Source organism: Hyperoodon ampullatus (genome assembly GCF_949752795.1).
Source record: "Hyperoodon ampullatus genome assembly, chromosome: 3".
NCBI classification, from domain to species: Eukaryota; Metazoa; Chordata; class Mammalia; order Artiodactyla; family Ziphiidae; genus Hyperoodon; species Hyperoodon ampullatus.
The window spans coordinates 55,119,087-55,139,429 of NC_136916.1; the positions used below are offsets into that span (position 1 = coordinate 55,119,087).

Consider the following 20,343-nt stretch of genomic DNA (forward strand, 5'->3'; position numbering starts at 1 on the left):
TGATACACCATATTAACAAATTGAAGGAGAAAACCATAGGATCATCTCAATAGATGCAGAGAAAGCTTTCGACAAAATTCAACACCCATTTATGATAAAAACCCTCCAGAATGTAGGCATGGAGGGAACTTTCCTCAACATAATAAAGGCCATATATGACAAACCCACAGCCAACATTGTCCTCAATGGTGAAAAACTGAAACCATTTCCACTAAGATCAGGAACAAGACAAGGCTGCCCACTCTCACCACTCTTATTCAACCTAGTTTTGGAAGTTCTAGCCACAGCAATCAGAGAAGAAAAGGAAATAAAAAGAATCCAAATTGGAAAAGAAGAAGTAAAGCTGTCACTGTTTGCAGATGACATGATACTATACATAGAGAATCCTAAAGATGCTACCAGAAAACTACTAGAGCTAATCAATGAATTTGGTAAAGTAGCAGGATACAAAATTAATGCACAGAAATCTCTGGCATTCCTGTACACTAATGATGAAAAATCTAAAAATGAAATCAAGAAAACACTCTCATTTACCATTGCAACAAAAAGAATAAAATATCTAGGAATAAACCTACCTAAGGAGACAAAAGACCTGTATGCAGAGAATTATAAGACACTGATGAAAGAAATTAAAGATGATACAAATAGATGGAGAGATATACCATGCTCCTGGATTGGAAGAATCAATATTGTCAAAATGACTCTAATACCCAAAGCAATCTACAGATTCAATGCAATCCCTATCAAACTACCATTGGCATTTTTCACAGAACTAGAACAAAAAATTTCAAAATTTGTTTGGAAAAACAAAAGACCCCGAATAGCCAAAGCAATCTTGAGAACGAAAAATGGAGCTGGAGGAATCAGGCTCCCTGACTTCAGACTATACTACAAAGCTACAGCAATCAAGACAGTGTGGTACTGGCACAAAAAGAGAAAGATAGATCAATGGAACAGGATAGAAAGCCCAGAGATAAACCCACGCACATATGGTCACCTTATCTTTGATAAAGGAGGCAGGAATGTACAGTGGAGAAAGGACAGCCTCTTCAATAAGTGGTGCTGGGAAAACTGGACAGGGACATGTAAAAGTATGAGACTAGATCCCTCCCTAACACCATACACAAAAATAAGCTCAAAATGGATTAAAGACCTAAATGTAAGGCCAGAAACTATCAAACTCTTAGAGGAAAACATAGGCAGAAGACTCTATGACATAAATCACAGCAAGATCCTTTTGGACTCACCTCCTAGAGAAATGGAAATAAAAACAAAGATAAACAAATGGGACCTAATGAAACTTCAAAGCTTTTGCACAGCAAAGAAAACCATAAACAAGACCAAAAGACAACCCTCAGAATGGGAGAAAATATTTGCAAATGAAGCAACTGACAAAGGATTCATCTCCAAAATTTATAAGCAGCTCATGCAGCTCAATAGCAAAAAAACAAACAAGCCAATCCAAAAATGGGCAGAAGACTTAAATAGGCATTTCTCCAAAGAACATATACAGACTGCCAACAAACACATGAAAGAATGCTCAACATCATTAATCATTAGAGAAATGCAAATCAAAACTACAATGAGATATCATCTCACACCAGTCAGAATGGCCATCATCAAGAAATCTAGAAACAATAAATGCTGGAGAGGGTGTGGAGAAAAGGGAACACTCTTGCACTGCTGGTGGGAATGTGAATTGGTACAGCCACTAAAGAGAACAGTATGGAAGTTTCTTAAAAAACTAAAAATAGAACTACCATATGACCCAGCAATCCCACTACTAGGCATATACCCTGAGAAAACCATAATTCAAAAAGAGACATGTACCAAAATGTTCATTGCAGCTCTATTCACAATAGCCCGGAGCTGGAAACAACCTAAGTGTCCATCATCGGATGAATGGATAAAGAAGATGTGGCACATATATACAATGGAATATTACTCAGCCATAAAAAGAAACGAAACAGAGCTATTTATAATGAGGTGGATAGAGCTAGAGTCTGTCATACAGAGTGAAGTAAGTCAGAAAGAGAAAGAAAAATACCGTATGCTAACACATATATATGGAATTTAAAAAAAAATGTCATGAAGAACCTAGGGGTAAAACGGGAATAAAGACACAGACCTACTTGAGAATGGACTTGAGGATATGGGGAGGGGGAAGGGTAAGCTGTGACAAAGCGAAAGAGAGGCATGGACATATATACACTACCAAACGTAAGGTAGATTGATAGTGGGAAGCAGCTGCAGAGCACAGGGAGATCAGCTCGGTGCTTTGTGACTGCCTGGAGGGGTGGGATGGGGAGGGTGGGAGGGAGGGAGATGCATGAGGGAAGGGATGTGGGAACAGATGTATATGTATGACTGATTCACTTTGTTATAAAGCAGAAACTAATAAAAAAAAAAAAGAAAATTGAAATTGTATCAAGTATCTTTTCTGACCACAACGCTATGAGACTAGATATCAATTACAGGAAAAGATCTGTAAAAAATACAAACACATGGAGGCTAAACAATACGCTACTTAATAACGAAGTGATCACTGAAGAAATCAAAGAGGAAATAAAAAAATACCTAGAAACAAATGACAATGGAGACACGACGACCGAAAACCTATGGGATGCAGCAAAAGCAGTTCTAAGAGGGAAGTTTATAGCAATACAATCCCACCTTAAGAAACAGGAAACATCTCGAATAAACAACCTAACCTTGCACCTAAAGCAATTAGAGAAAGAAGAACAAAAAACCCCCAAAGTTAGCAGAAGGAAAGAAATCATAAAGATCAGATCAGAAATAAATGAAAAAGAAATGAAGGAAACGATAGCAAAGATCAATAAAACTAAAAGCTGGTTCTTTGAGAAGATAAACAAAATTGATAATCCATTAGCCAGACTCATCAAGAAAAAAAGGGAGAAGACTCAAATCAATAGAATTAGAAATGAAAAAGGAGAAGTAACAACTGACACTGCAGAAATACAAAAGATCATGAGAGATTACTACAAGCAACTCTATGCCAATAAAATGGACAACCTGGAAGAAATGGACAAATTCTTAGAAATGTACAACCTGCCAAGACTGAACCAGGAAGAAATAGAAAATATGAACAGACCAATCACAAGCACTGAAATTGAAATTGTGATTAAAAATCTTCCAACAAACAAAAGCCCAGGACCAGATGGCTTCACAGGTGAATTCTATCAAACATTTAGAGAAGAGCTAACACCTGTCCTTCTCAAACTCTTCCAAAATATAGCAGAGGGAGGAACACTCCCAAACTCATTCTACGAGGCCACCATCACCCTGATACCAAAACCGACAAGGATGTCACAAAGAAAGAAAACTACAGGCCAATATCACTGATGAACATAGATGCAAAAATCCTCAACAAAATACTAGCAAACAGAATCCAACAACTCATTAAAAGGATCATACACCATGATCAAGTGGGGTTTATTCCAGGAATGCAAGGATTCAACAATATACACAAATCAATCAATGTGATACACCATATTAACAAATTGAAGGAGAAAACCATAGGATCATCTCAATAGATGCAGAGAAAGCTTTCGACAAAATTCAACACCCATTTATGATAAAAACCCTCCAGAATGTAGGCATGGAGGGAACTTTCCTCAACATAATAAAGGCCATATATGACAAACCCACAGCCAACATCGTCCTAAATGGTGAAAAACTGAAAGCATTTCCACTAAGATCAGGAACAAGACAAGGTTGCCCACTCTCACCACTCCTATTCAACATAGTTTTGGAAGTTTTAGTCACAGCAATCAGAGAAGAAAAGGAAATAAAAGGAATCCAAGTCAGAAAAGAAGAAGTAAAGCTGTCACTGTTTGCAGACGTCAGGATACTACACATAGAGAATCCTAAAGATGCTACCAGAAAACTACTAGAGCTAATCAATGAATTTGGTAAAGTAGCAGGATACAAAATTAATGCAAAGAAATCTCTGGCATTCCTATACACTAATGATAAAAAATCTGAAAGTGAAACCAAGAAAACACTCCCATTTACCACTGCAACAAAAAGAATAAAATACCTAGGAATAAACCTTCCTAAGGAGAGAAAAGACCTGTATGCAGAAAATTATAAGACACTGATGAAAGAAATTAATGATGATACAAATAGATGGAGAGATATACCATGGTCTTGGATTGGAAGAATTAACATTGTGAAAATGACTCTACTACCCAAAGCAATCTACAGATTCAGTGCAATCCCTATCAAACTACCACTGGCATTTTTCACAGAACTAGAACAAAAAATTTCACAATTTGTATGGAAACACAAAAGACCCCGAATAGCCAAAGCAATCTTGAGAATGAAAAACGGAGCTGGAGGAATCAGGCTCCCTGACTTCAGACTATACTACTAAGCTACAGTAATCAAGATAGTATGGTACTGGCACAAAAAGAGAAAGATAGATCAATGGAACAGGATAGAAAGACCAGAGATAAACCCACGCACATATGGTCACCTTATCTTTGATAAAGGAGGCAGGAATGTACAGTGGAGAAAGGACAGCCTCTTCAATAAGTGGTGCTGGGAAAACTGGACAGGGACATGTAAAAGTATGAGACTAGATCACTCCCTAACACCATACACAAAAATAAGCTCAAAATGGATTAAAGACCTAAATGTAAGGCCAGAAACTATCAAACTCTTAGAGGAAAACATAGGCAGAACACTATGACATAAATCACAGCAAGATCCTTTTTGACCCACCTCCTAGAGACATGGAAATAAAAACAAAAATAAACAGATGGGACCTAATGAAACTTCAAAGCTTTTGCACAGCAAAGGAAACCATAAACAAGACCAAAAGACAACCCTCAGAATGGGAGAAAATATTTGCAAATGAAGCAACTGACAAAGCATTAATCTCCAAAATTTACAAGCAGCTCATGCAGCTCAATAACAAAAAAACAAACAACCCAATCCAAAAATGGGCAGAAGACCTAAATAGACATTTCTCCAAAGAAGATATACAGACTGCCAACAAACACATGAAAGAATGCTCAACATCATTAATCATTAGAGAAATGCAAATCAAAACTACAATGAGATATCATCTCACACCAGTCAGAATGGCCATCATCAAAAAATCTACAAACAGTAAATGCTGGAGAGGGTGTGGAGAAAAGGGAACACTCTTGCATTGCTGGTGGGAATGTGAAGTGGTACAGCCATTATGGAGAACAGTATAGAGGTTCCTTAAAAAACTAAAAATAGAACTACCATATGACCCAGCAATCCCACTACTGGGCATATACCCTGAGAAAACCATAATTCAAGAAGAGTCATGTACCACAATGTTCCTTGCAGCTCTATTTACAATAGCCCAGAGATGGAAACAACCTAAGTGTCCATCGTCAGATGAATGGATAAAGAAGATGTGGTACATATATACAATGGAATATTACTCAGCCATAAAAAGAAACGAAACTGAGCTATTTGTAATGAGGTGGATGGACCTAGAGTCTGTCATACAGAGTGAAGTAAGTCAGAAAGAGAAAGACAAATACTGTATGCTAACACATATATATGGAGTTTAAGAAAAAAAAATGTCATGAAGAACCTAGGGGTAAGACAGGAATAAAGACACAGACCTACTAGAGAATGGACTTGAGGATATGGGGAGGGGGAAGGGTAAGCTGGGAAAAGTGAGAGAGTGGCATGTACATATATATACTACCAAACGTAAAATAGATAGCTAGTGGGAAGCAGCCGCAGAGCACAGGGAGACCAGCTCGGTGCTTTGTGACCACCTAGAGGGGTGGGATAGGGAGGGTGGGAGGGAGGGAGACGCAAGAGGGAAGAGACATGGGAACACATGTATATGTATAACTGATTCACTTTCTTATAAAGCAGAAACCAACACACCATTGTAAAGCAATTATACTTCAATAAAGATGTAGAAAAAAAAAACAAAGAGCGAGAAGCTTTAAAGAACAAACAGAGATGAACAATACAACTGAAATGAAAAATAGAATAGAAGGAATCGATAGCAGAATAAATGAGACAAAAGAACAAATAAGTGAGTTGTAAGACAGGTTGGTGGAAATCACTGCTGCAGAACAGAATAAAGAAAAAAGAATGAGGGGGCTTCCCTAGTGGCGCAGTGGTTGGGAGTCCGCCTGCCAGTGCAGGGGACGCGGGTTCGTGCCCTGGTCTGGGAGGATCCCACATGCCGCGGAGCAGCTGGGCCCGGGAGCCATGGCCGCTGAGCCTGCGCGTCCGGAGCCTGTGCTCCGCAACGGGAGAGGCCACAACAGTGAGAGGCCCGTGTACTGCCAAAAAAAAAAAAGAAAATAGAATGAAAAGAAATGAGGACAGTCTGAGAGAACTCTGGGACAACATTAAATGCACCAACATTCACATTATAGGGGTCCCAAAAGAAGAGGGAGAGAAAGGGCCTAAAAAAATATTTGCAGAGATAATAGCCAAAAACTTCCCTAACATGGGAAAGGAAACACTCAAGTCCAGAGACTTCCATATAGGATAAACCCAAGGAGGAACACGCCAAGAAACATATTAATCAAATTTATAAAAATTAAAGACAAAGAGAAGATATTAAAAGCAACAAATCATATACAAGGACTCCCCATACAGTTATCAGCTGATTTTACAGCAGAAACTCTGCAGACCTGAAGGGAGTGGCACAATATATTTAAAGTGATGCAGCCAAGAATACTCTACCCAGCAAGGCTCTCACTCAGATTCGACGGAGAAATCAAAAGCTTAATGGACAAGCAAAAGCTAAGAGAATTCAGCACCACCAAACCTGCTTTACAACAAATGCTAAAAGGAACTTCTCTAGATGGAAAAGAAAGGCCACAACTAAAAACAAGAAAATTACAAACAGGAAAGCTGACCAGTAAAGGCAAACATACAGTAAAGGTAGGAAATCATCCACACACAAATATGATATGAAAACCAGCAATCACGGGACTTCCCTGGTGGTCCAGTGGGTAAGACTCTGTGTTCCCAATGCAGGAGGCCCGGGTTCGATCCCTAGTGGGTGAACCAGATCCCACATGCATGCCACAACTAAGCATGCCACAACTAAGAGTCCGCATGCTGCAACTAAGAAATCTGCATGCTGCAACTAAGAAGTCTGCATGCCGCAACTAAAAGATCCCGCATGCTGCAACAAAGATCCCGCATGCTGCAACTAAGACTCAGCGCAGCCAAAATAAATAAATAAACAAACAAATAGATAGATAGATAACACCAGCAATCGTGAGAAGAGAGTACAAATGCAGGATGTTAGAAATGCATTTGAAATTAAGAGACCAGCACTTAAAACAATCTTGTATATATAGACTGCTATAACAAAACCTCATGGTAACTGCAAACCAAAAATCTACAATAGATACACACACAAAAAAGCAGCAGCAATCCAAACAAAACACTAAAGAGGGCATCCCTGGTGGTGCAGTGGTTGAGTCCGCCTGCCGATGCAGGGGACACAGGTTCGTGCCCCGGTCTGGGAGGATCCCACATGTTGCGGAGCGGCTGGGTCCGTGAGCCATGGCCACTGAGCCTGTGCATCCGGAGCCTGTGCCCCGCAACGGGAGAGGCCACAACAGTGGGAGGCCCGCGTACCGCAAAAAAAAAAAAAACCCACTAAAGATAGGCATCAAATCACAAGCGAAGAGAACAAAAGAGGAAGGGAAGAAAAAAGATGTACAAAACAAATCCAAAACAATTAACAAAACAGCAATAAGAGCATACATATTGATAATTACCTTAAATGTAAATGGATTAAATGCTCCAACCAAAAGACACAGACTGGCTGAATGGATACAAAAACAAGACCCATATATATGCTGTCTACAAGAGACCCACTTCAGACATAGGGACACATACAGACTGAAAGTGAGGGGATGGAAAAACGTATTCCATGCAAATGGAAATCAAAAGAAAGCTTGAGTAGCAATTCTCATATCAGACAAAATAGACTTTAAAATAAAGACTGTTATAAGAGACAAAGAAGGATACTGCATAATGATCAAGGGATCAATCCAAGAAAAAGATATAACTGTAAATATACATGCACCCAAGATAGGAGCACCTCAATATATAGGCAAATGCTAACAGCCATAAAAGGAGAAATCAACAGTAACACAATAATAGTGGGGAACTTTAACACCCCACTTACATCAGTGGACAGAACATCCAGACAGAAAATCAAATAAGGAAACACAAGGCTTAAATGACACATTAGAGCAAATGAACTTAATTGATATTTATAGAACATTCCATCTGAAAGCAGAATATACATTCTTCTCAAGTGCACATGGCCCATTCTCCAGGACAGATTACATGCTGGGCCACAAAGCAAGCCTTGGTAAATTTAAGAAAACTAAAATCATATCAAGCATCTTCTCCAACCACAATGCTATGAGATTAGAAATCAGCTACAAGAAAAAAAACTGAAAAACACAAACACATGGAAGCTAAACAATATGTTACTAAACAACCAACGGATTGCTGAAAAAATCAAAGAGGAAATCAAAAAATAGCTAGAGACAAAAGAAAATGAAAACATGATGATCCAAAACCGATGGGATGCAGCAAAAGCAGTTCTATGAGGGAAGTTCACAGCAATACAATCTGACCTCAGGAAACAGGAAAAATCTCAAATGAACAACCTAACCTTACACCTAAAGCAACTAGAGAATGAAAAACAAACAAAACCCAAAGTTAGTAGAAGGAAAGAAATCATAAAAATCAGAGCAGAAATAAATGAAATAAAAAAAAGAAAGAAATGAAATAGAGATGAAGAAAACATAGGAAAGATCAATGAAGTTAAAGCTGGTTCTTTGAAAGACTAAACAAAATTGATAAACCTTTAGCCAAACTCATCAAGAAAAAAAAGGGAGAGGGCTCAAATCCATAAAATTAGCAATGAAAAAAGAAGAAGTTACAATGGACACCACAGAAATACTAAGGATAATAAGAGACTACTACAAGCAACTATATGCCAATAAAATGGACAACCTAGAAGAAGTGGACAAATTCTTAGAAAGGTACAATCTTCCAAGACTGAACCAGGAAGAAATAGAAAGTATGAACAGACCAATCACAAGTACTGAAATTGAAACTGTGATTAAAAAACTACCACAAACAAAAGTCCAGGACCAGATGCCTTCACAGGCGAATTCTATCAAGCATTTAGACAAGAGTTAACACCTATCCTTCTGAAACTATTCCAAAAAACTGCAGAGGAAGGAACACTCCCAAACTCATTCTATGAGGCCACCATCACCCTGATACGAAAACCAGACAAAGATACCACAAAAATAGAAAGAAACCAATACCACTGATTAACATAGATGCAAAAATCCTCAAAAAAATAATAGCAAACTGAATCCAACAATACATTAAAAGGATAATACACCATGATCAAGTGGGATGCAAGGATTTTTCAATATCTACAAATCAATCAGTGGGATACACCACATTAACAAACTGAAGCATAAAAACCATATGATCATGTAATAGATGCAGAAAAAGCTCTTGACAAAACTCAACACCCATTTATTATAAAAACTCTCCAGAAGGTAGGCATAGAGGGAACCTACCTCAACATAATAAAGGCCATATATGACAAACCCACAGCTAACATCATACTCAACAGTGAAAAGCTGAAAGCATTTTCTATAGGATCAGGAACAAGATGAGGATGTCCACTCTTGCCACTTTTATTCAACACAGTTTTGGAATTCCTAGCCATGGGAATTAGAGAAGTAAAAGAAATAAAAGGAATCCAAATTGGAAAAGAAGTAAAACTGTCACTGTTTGCAGATGACTGTAAACAGTCATCTGTTTACACTGTTTATACTGTACACAGAAAATCCTAAAGATAATACCATAAAACTACTAGAGCTCATCAATGAATTCGGTAAAGTTGCAGGATACAAAATTAATATACAGAAATCTGTTGCATTTCTATACATTAACAATGAAAGACCAGAAAGAGAAATTAAAGAAACAATCCCACTTACCAATGCATCAAAAAGAATAAAATATCTAGGAATAAACCTGCCCAAGGAGGCAAAAGACCTATACTCTGAAAACTATAAGACGCTGATGAAAGAAATTAAAGATAACACAAACAAATTGAAAGATAGACTATGTTCTTGGATTGGAAGAATCAATATTGTCAAAATGACTATACTACTCAAGGCAATCTATAGATTCAATGCAATCCCTATTAAATTACCAATGGCATATTTCACAGAACTAGAACAAAAAAATTTAAAAATTTGTATGGAAACACAAAAGACCCGAATAGCCAAAGCAATCCTGAGAAAGAAAAATGGAGCTGGAGGAACCGGACTCCCTGATTTCAGACTATACTACAAAGCTACAGTAATCAAAACAGTATGGTACAGGCACAAAAACAGAAATATAGATCAGGGGAACAGGATAGAAAGCCTAGAAATAAACCCACGTGCCTATGGTCAATTAATCTATGACAAAGGATACAAGAACATACAATGGAGAAATGGTGCTGGGACAACTGGACAGCTACATGTAAAAGAATGCAACTAGAACATTCTCTAACACCATACACAAAAATAAACTCAAAAAAGATTGAAGACCTAAATGAAGACTGGATACTGTAAAACTCTCAGAGGAAAACATAGGCAGAACACTCTGACATAAATCACAGCAATAAATTTTTGGATCCACCATCTAGAGTAATGAAAATAAAAATAAACAAATGGGACCTAATTAAACTTAAAAGCTTTTGCACAACAAAGGAAATCATAAACAAAATGAAAAGGCAACCCACAGAATGGGATAAAATATTTGCAAATGAAGCAACTGACAAGGGATTAATCTCCAAAATATACAAACAGCTCATGCAGCTCAATATCAAAAAACAAACAACCTGATTGAAAAATGGGCAGAAGACCTGAACAGACATTTCTCCAAAGAAGACATACAGATGTCCAAAAAGCACATGAAAAGGTGCTCAACACTGCTAATTATTAGAGAAATAGAAATCAAAACTACAATGAGGTATCACCTCACATGAGTCAGAATGGCCATCATCAAAAAGTCTACAAACAATAAATGCTAAAGAGGGTGTGGAGAAAACAGAACCCTCCTACACTGTTGGTGGGAATTTAAATTGGTACAACTACTGTGGAGAACAGTATGGAGGTTCCTTAAAAAACTAAGTACTACCGGGCTTCCCTGGTGGCACAGTGGTTGAGAGTCTGCCTGCCGATGCAGGGGACACGGGTTCGTGCCCCGGTCCGGGAAGATCCCACATGCCGCGGAGTGGCTGGGCCCGTGAGTCATGGCCGCTGAGCCTGCGTGTCCAGAGCCTGTGCTCCGCAACGGGAGAGGCCACAACAGTGAGAGGCCTGCATACTGCAAAAAAAAAAAAAAAAAACCAAAAAAACCCCAAAAAACTAAGAACTACCATTTGATCCAGCACTCTCACTCCTGGGCATATATCCAGAAAAACTCATAATTCGAAATGATATATGCACTCCAATGTTCAGGACAGCACTATTTACAACAGCCAAGACATGGAAGCAACCTAAATGTCCATCGAGAGGAATGGATAAAGAAGATGTGGTACAGGTGCCGGCCTCTGACGCCGCAGGCTCGCCCCGCACGCCGTACCCCTCCCTCCCCCACGGCCTGAGTGAGCCAGAGACCCGAAGCAGCTGCTCCTTTAACCCCGTCCTGTCTGAGCGAAGAACGGACGCCCTCCAGCGACCTACACGCAGAGGTGGGGCCAAATCCAAAGCTGAGCCCCGGGAGCTGTGAGAACAAAGAAGAGAAAGGGAAATCTCTCCCAGCAACCTCAGGAGCAGCGGATTAAAGCTCCACAATCAACTTGATGTACCCTGCGTCTGTGGAATACCTGAATGGATAATGAATCATCCCAAATTGAGGAGGTGGACTTTGAGAGCAAGATTTATGATTTTTTCCCCTTTTCCTCTTTTTGTGAGTGTGTATGTGTATGCTTCTGTGTGAGATTTTGTCTGTATAGCTTTGAGTCCACCATTTGTCCTAGGGTTCTATCTGTCCGTTTTTTTGTTTGTTTAAAAAAAATATTTTTTCTTAATAATTATTTTTTATTTTAATAACTTTATTTTATTTTATCTTACTTTATTTTAGTTTATCTTCTTTCTTTCCTTCTTTTCTTCCTTCCTTCCCCCCTTCCTCCCTCCCTCCCTCCTTCCTTCCTTCCTTCTTCTAATTCTTTCTTTCTACTTTTTCTCCCTTTTATTCTGAGCTGTGTGGATGAAAGGCTCTTGGTGCTGCAGCCAAGAATCAGTGCTGTGCCAATGAGGTGGGAGAGCCAACTTCAGGACACTGGTCCACAAGAGACCTCCCAGCTCCACATAATATCAAATGGCAAAAATCTCCCAGAGATCTCCATCTCAACACCAGTACCCAGCTTCACTCAACGACCAGCAAGCTATAGTGCTGGACACCCTATGCCAAACAACTAGCAAGACAGGAACACAACCCCACCCATTAGCAGAGAGGTTGCCTAAAATCATAATAAGTCCACAGACACCACAAAATACACCACCAGACGTGGACTTGCCCACCAGAAAGACAAGATCCAGCCTCATCCACCAGAACACAGGCACTAGTCCCCTCCACCAGGAAGCCTACACAACCCACTGAACCAACCTTAGCCACTGGGGACAGACACCAAAAACAACGGGAACTATGAACCTGCAGCCTGCAAAAAGGAAACCCCAAACACAGTAAGATAAGCAAAATGAGAAGATAGAAAAACACACAGCAGATGAAGGAGCAAAATAAAAACCCACCAGACCTAACAAATGAGGAGGAAATAGGCAGTCTACCTGAAAAAGAATTCAGAATAATGATAGTAAAGATGATCCAAAATCTTGGAAACAGAATAGAGAAAATGCAAGAAACATTTAACAAGGACCTAGAAGAACGAAAGATGAAACAAGCAACGATGAACACACAATAAATGAAATTAAAAATACTCTAGATGGGATCAATAGCAGAATAACTGAGGGAGAAGAACGGATAAGTGATCTGGAAAATAAAATAGTGGAAATAACTACTGCAGAGCAGAATAAAGAAAAAAGAATGAAAAGCACTGAGGACAGTCTCAGAGACCTCTGGGACAACGTTAAACGCACCAACATTCGAATTATAGGGGTTCCAGAAGAAGAAGAGAAAAAGAAAGGGACTGAGAAAATACTTGAAGAGATTATAGTTGAAAACTTCCCTAATATGGGAAAGGAAATAGTTAATCAAGTCCAGTAAGCACAGAGAGTTCCATACAGGATAAATCCAAGGAGAAACACGCCAAGACACATATTAATCAAACTGTCAAAAATTAAATACAAAGAAAACATATTAAAAGCAGCAAGGGAAAAACAACAAATAACACACAAGGGAATCCCCATAAGGTTAACAGCTGATCTTTCAGCAGAAACTCTGCAAGCCAGAAAGGACTGGCAGGACATATTTAAAGTGATGAAGGAGAAAAGCCTGCACCCAAGATTACTCTACCCAGCAAGGATCTCACTCAGCTTTGATGGAGAAATTAAAACCTTTACAGACAAGCAAAGGCTGAGAGAATTCAGCACCACCAAACCAGCTTTACAACAAATGCTAAAGGAACTTCTCTAGGCAAGAAACACAAGAGAAGGAAAAGACCTACAATGATAAACCCAAAACAATTAAGAAAATGGGAATAGGAACATACATATCAATAATTACCTTAAATGTAAATGGATTAAATGCTCCCACCAAAAGACACAGACTGGCTGAATGGATACAAAAACAAGACCCATATATATGCTGTCTACAAGAGACCCACTTCAGACCTAGAGACACATACAGACTGAAGGAAGGGGATGGAAAAAGATATTCCATGCAAATGGAAACCAAAAGAAAGCTGGAGTAGCAATTCTCATATCAGACAAAATAGAGTTTAAAATAAAGACTCTCAGAAGAGACAAAGAAGGACACTACATAATGATCAAGGGATTGTTCCAAGAAGAAGATATAACAATTGTAAATATTTATGCACCCAACATAGGAGCACCTCAATACATAAGGCAAATACTAACAGTCATAAAAGGGGAAATCGACAGTAACACATCCATAGTAGGGGACTTTAACACCCCACTTTCACCAATGGACAGATCACCCAAAATGAAAATAAATAAGGAAACACAAGCTTTAAATGATACATTAAACAAGATGGACTTAATTGATATTTATAGGACATTCCATCCAAAAACAACAGAATACACATTTTTCTCAAGTGCTCATGGAACATTCTCCAGGATAGATCATATCTTGGGTCACAAATCAAGCCTTGGTAAATTTAAGAAAATTGAAATTGTATCAAGTATCTTTTCTGACCACAATGCTATGAGACTAGATATCAATTACAGGAAAAGATCTGTAAAAAATACAAACACATGGAGGCTAAACAATACACTACTTAATAACGAAGTGATCACTGAGGAAATCAAAGAGGAAATAAAAAAATACCTAGAAACAAATGACAATGGAGACACGACGACCCAAAACCTATGGGATGCAGCAAAAGCAGTTCTAAGAGGGAAGTTTATAGCAATACAATCCTACCTTAAGAAACAGGAAACATCTCGAATAAACAATCTAACCTTGCACCTAAAACAATTAGAGAAAGAAGAACAAAAAACCCCCAAAGTTAGCAGAAGGAAAGAAATCATAAAGATCAGATCAGAAATAAATGAAAAAGAAATGAAGGAAACAATAGCAAAGATCAATAAAACTAAAAGCTGGTTCTTTGAGAAGACAAACAAAATTGATAATCCATTAGCCAGACTCATCAAGAAAAAAAGGGAGAAGACTCAAATCAATAGAAAATATGAACAGACCAATAACAAGCACTGAAATTGAAATTGTGATTAAAAATCTTCCAACAAACAAAAGCCCAGGACCAGATGGCTTCACAGGTGAATTCTATCAAACATTTAGAGAAGAGCTAACACCTGTCCTTCTCAAACTCTTCCAAAATATAGCAGAGGGAGGAACACTCCCAAACTCATTCTACAAGGCCACCATCACCCTGATATCAAAACCAGACAAGGATGTCACAAAGAAAGAAAACTACAGGCCAATATCACTGATGAACATAGATGCAAAAATCCTCAACAAAATACTAGCAAACAGAATCCAACAACTCATTAAAAGGATCATACACCATGATCAAGTGGGGTTTATTCCAGGAATGCAAGGATTCAACAATATACACAAATCAATCAATGTGGTACACCATATTAACAAATTGAAGGAGAAAACCATAGGATCATCTCAATAGATGCAGAGAAAGCTTTCGACAAAATTCAACACCCATTTATGATAAAAACCCTCCAGAATGTAGGCATGGAGGGAACTTTCCTCAACATAATAAAGGCCATATATGACAAACCCACAGCCAACATCGTCCTAAATGGTGAAAAACTGAAAGCATTTCCACTAAGATCAGGAACAAGACAAGGTTGCCCACTCTCACCACTCCTATTCAACATAGTTTTGGAAGTTTTAGTCACAGCAATCAGAGAAGAAAAGGAAATAAAAGGAATCCAAGTCAGAAAAGAAGAAGTAAAGCTGTCACTGTTTGCAGACGTCAGGATACTACACATAGAGAATCCTAAAGATGCTACCAGAAAACTACTAGAGCTAATCAATGAATTTGGTAAAGTAGCAGGATACAAAATTAATGCAAAGAAATCTCTGGCATTCCTATACACTAATGATAAAAAATCTGAAAGTGAAACCAAGAAAACACTCCCATTTACCACTGCAACAAAAAGAATAAAATACCTAGGAATAAACCTTCCTAAGGAGAGAAAAGACCTGTATGCAGAAAATTATAAGACACTGATGAAAGAAATTAATGATGATACAAATAGATGGAGAGATATACCATGGTCTTGGATTGGAAGAATTAACATTGTGAAAATGACTCTACTACCCAAAGCAATCTACAGATTCAGTGCAATCCCTATCAAACTACCACTGGCATTTTTCACAGAACTAGAACAAAAAATTTCACAATTTGTATGGAAACACAAAAGACCCCGAATAGCCAAAGCAATCTTGAGAATGAAAAACGGAGCTGGAGGAATCAGGCTCCCTGACTTCAGACTATACTACTAAGCTACAGTAATCAAGATAGTATGGTACTGGCACAAAAAGAGAAAGATAGATCAATGGAACAGGATAGAAAGACCAGAGATAAACCCACGCACATATGGTCACCTTATCTTTGATAAAGGAGGCAGGAATGTACAGTGGAGAAAGGACAGCCTCTTCAATAAGTGGTGCTGGGAAAACTGGACAGGGACATGTAAAAGTATGAGACTAGATCACTCCCTAACACCATACACAAAAATAAGCTCAAAATGGATTAAAGACCTAAATGTAAGGCCAGAAACTATCAAATTCTTAGAGGAAAACATAGGCAGAACACTATGACATAAATCACAGCAAGATCCTTTTTGACCCACCTCCTAGAGACATGGAAATAAAAACAAAAATAAACAGATGGGACCTAATGAAACTTCAAAGCTTTTGCACAGCAAAGGAAACCATAAACAAGACCAAAAGACAACCCTCAGAATGGGAGAAAATATTTGCAAATGAAGCAACTGACAAAGCATTAATCTCCAAAATTTATAAGCAGCTCATGCAGCTCAATAACAAAAAAACAAACAACCCAATCCAAAAATGGGCAGAAGACCTAAATAGACATTTCTCCAAAGAAGATATACAGACTGCCAACAAACACATGAAAGAATGCTCAACATCATTAATCATTAGAGAAATGCAAATCAAAACTACAATGAGATATCATCTCACACCAGTCAGAATGGCCATCATCAAAAAATCTACAAACAGTAAATGCTGGAGAGGGTGTGGAGAAAAGGGAACACTCTTGCATTGCTGGTGGGAATGTGAAGTGGTACAGCCATTATGGAGAACAGTATAGAGGTTCCTTAAAAAACTAAAAATAGAACTACCATATGACCCAGCAATCCCACTACTGGGCATATACCCTGAGAAAACCATATTTCAAAAAGAGTCATGTACCAAAGTGTTCATTGCAGCTCTATTTACAATAGCCCAGAGATGGAAACAACCTAAGTGTCCATCATCGGATGAATGGATAAAGAAGATGTGGTACATATATACAACGGAATATTACTCAGACATAAAAAGAAACGAAACTGAGCTATTTGTAATGAGGTGGATGGACCTAGAGTCTGTCATACAGAGTGAGGTAAGTCAGAAAGAGAAAGACAAATACCGTATGCTAACACATATATATGGAATTTAAGAAAAAAATATGTCATGAAGAAACTATGGGTAAGACAGGAATAAAGACACAGACCTACTAGAGAATGGACTTGAGGATATGGGGAGGGGGAAGGGTAAGCTGTGACAAAGCGAGAGAGAGGCATGGACATATATACACTACCAAACGTAAAATAGATAGCTAATGGGAAGCAGCCACATAGCACAGGGAGTTCAGCTCTGTGCTTTGTGACCACCTAGAGGGGTGGGATAGGGAGGGTGGGAGGGAGGGAGACGCAAGAGGGAAGAGATATGGCAACATATGTATGTGTATAACTGATTCACTTTGTTATAAAGCAGAAACTAATACACCATTGTAAAGCAATTATACTCCAATAAAGATGTAAAAAAAAAAAGAAACAAAAAACCAAATGCGAAGGATATGAGCCAATTAATGAGCCTCACCTCACCTAACAAAGACTCATATTAAAGCAAGCTTTCAGTCCCCTGGATGTCAGCTGATCCCTCTGCTGCCCCCAAAGCAGTGATGTAATAAAAGGGGAGGGTAAATGGGGTCAGAAGACTGAGCTGGCCTCTCCCTCCATGGCTTACTGGCTGTGTGACCCTCGGTGATCACTAAAACGGTCTGGACCTCAGTCCCCTTAACTATAAACAAGGACAATGCTTCCTGCTGGTCAGAGTTATTCAGAAAATGCATGTTCAAGCTGAGGGTAGAGAAGGCTTCCAATAGAGGTTTGTCCCCTCTGAGCCTCTGTATGTTGGTGAACCACACCACCTTCCTTCAAAAAACTCCCTTTCACATTTTAAGAAAGGAAAACAGTATCTTACCTCAATAAAAAACATGCCTATTACTACAGTTAATCAGAAACAGAAGCGCACATGCACACACACACACAGAAAACCAGAAAATGTGGACTTAATTTCCATCCTGAGTCAATAATACTTACAGCTATAACCCGGTAACCCCATCCAGTCAAAGCCAAAATCTGCCGGAAAAATACATCAGCAGTTCCGCTGACGGGAGGGAGAAATATGAGAGGACACCTGATATTTCTGGGGCCTGCATCGTAGAGCGACCAGATCTTACTGTCGTCATCATCCACAATAATCTGGAGGGAAAATTATAAGAAAAAAAAAAGAAAAACCTCATGGATTGGGTTTTATATAGTTATTTCAGCACTATAATTTCACTGACAATTTTAATACCACTGCCTTGGTTGTTACAAGCTAATGCGGGGATCACATCAGACTAGCACATATAAAAAACGGTTTTGTCTCCATTTCTTTCTTCAGTGCTGACATAGTCCATGGAACTGCTTTATACTTCTCCCAAGAGCTGTTTTTTCTATCAGTTTTGAATTTTCCTCCCCAGCCATGATTATATGAAGTTTATTTTGTTTACCATTAAACAGTAAACTCTGTACATGGCATCTTATTTCTTCCCCATACTTCTGCCTGTGTGTGTGTGCACACACACGTGCATGTGCGTGTGTGTGTGCACATAGGAGGAGGACAATTTGCAGAGTCATTCTCGGGTGCTGGCCCAGAGGGCGGGCTGGGATCAGCAGGGTCAGTGTGTGACCAGGGGAGGTGAGGGGAAGAAAAGACTCCAGGCTCCGGGGAGAAACTGGGTAGAGATGGGACCTCTCAAGAGATGCTTCAGTAGCCTGATCTAGACCAAGCCTCTGAAGGGGAGACCTCTGCTAGAGAGGAGGGACAAGGCAGGTATAGGCGTCACTGTCCCCAGAAAATGTTTCAAACCATTTAGTCAGTGTGGGGAATGGGCTCAGGGAAAAACTGGCTTTTTGGGGAAAAGGGGGTAAGAAGGAAGAAGGTCATCAGAAACCTTCCTGATTTAGTGGCTCTTGACCCAAAAAGGGAAACAGATGGGCATTACATGAGCTGAGACAAATCAGGTGTTTAGCACAGAGTTTGGCAGATATTGAGTGTTCAACAGTGTCAAGAGTGTTAGCTACAGTATGCACTGCATGATAGTTTAATTTTTGTTCTCTTTGGCTGACTTTTTGGTAGTTGGAAAAGTACATTAACTGCTTGAACTTTTGCCAATGCAAATCAACACTTATCCTTTTTACATTAAAAAGTTCAAGGTTCTATTTTCTGAGAGCTCCTAACTGGCAGTGCTGTGGGGACCATGGTGTCAATGTGGGTGGCGGCACACTAACCGGGGTCACCGGCATCACTGGGAGCAGACAACCAGGGCAAGGAAACGCCCAGAGGGCCCTAACCAACACCTTCTGGAATTCCCCGGGTGACAGTATATCTCATGATTATGTTTTTGCCCTTTGTATTTGCCACTCACATTTTTGCTTTTCCTGTTTCTTTTTGCTCTGATTGTAGTAAAAAAAAAAATCTCAGTAACCTCTGATAGTGGTATGCGGTAAATTCCAACCTTATAGTAATAAAATTCATATGAGATAAGATATTCAGATCTCTGAAATGAAAATCTAGCACTATGAAATTTCAAGCAAACTTTTCATGTCTTGTGGGCCAAACTGACCAAAGGAGAAAATTACATCAATGAAACTACTACTTCCAAGAATATTTAGATAAGTTTGTGTTGTTTTGGGTCTGGTGATCAGCTTGCTGAGTGAGTCCATGGAGAGGAGCTCACATGAATTACTTGAGGGGATGGGACAAGGCAGAGGGGCTCTGGGGGCAATTCTCCTAGCAATGGGCAGTAGTTCCTGGGGTAGCAAGAAGAAAGGCGGATTCCCTTTGGTAAGCTGCCAATTAGTTCTGGCTTTTTTTTTTTTTTAAGGAATTTTTTCTTTTTTTAAAGAAGTTAATTAATTTTTGGCTGTGCTGGGTCTTTGTTGCTGACTGCGGGCTTTTTCTAGTTGCGGAGAGCGGGGGCTACTCTTTATTGTGGTGCGCAGGCTTCTCATTGCCGTGGCTTCTCTTGTGGTGGAGCATGGGCTCTAGGCGCACGGGCCTTAGTAGTTGTGGCACGCA

General features: G+C 39.1%; 1 protein-coding gene across 1 annotated transcript in view; it reads right to left on the reverse strand.

Annotated features, from left to right (window-relative positions):
- Positions 1-20,343, reverse strand: part of SPG21 (SPG21 abhydrolase domain containing, maspardin) — a 40,463-nt gene that overhangs the window by 14,932 nt on the left and 5,188 nt on the right. Inside the window, exon 3 of the mRNA XM_079699693.1 lies at positions 18,318-18,479. Within this exon, the coding sequence (XP_079555819.1) occupies positions 18,318-18,479 (162 nt within the window). The remainder of the gene's footprint in view (positions 1-18,317; positions 18,480-20,343) is intronic.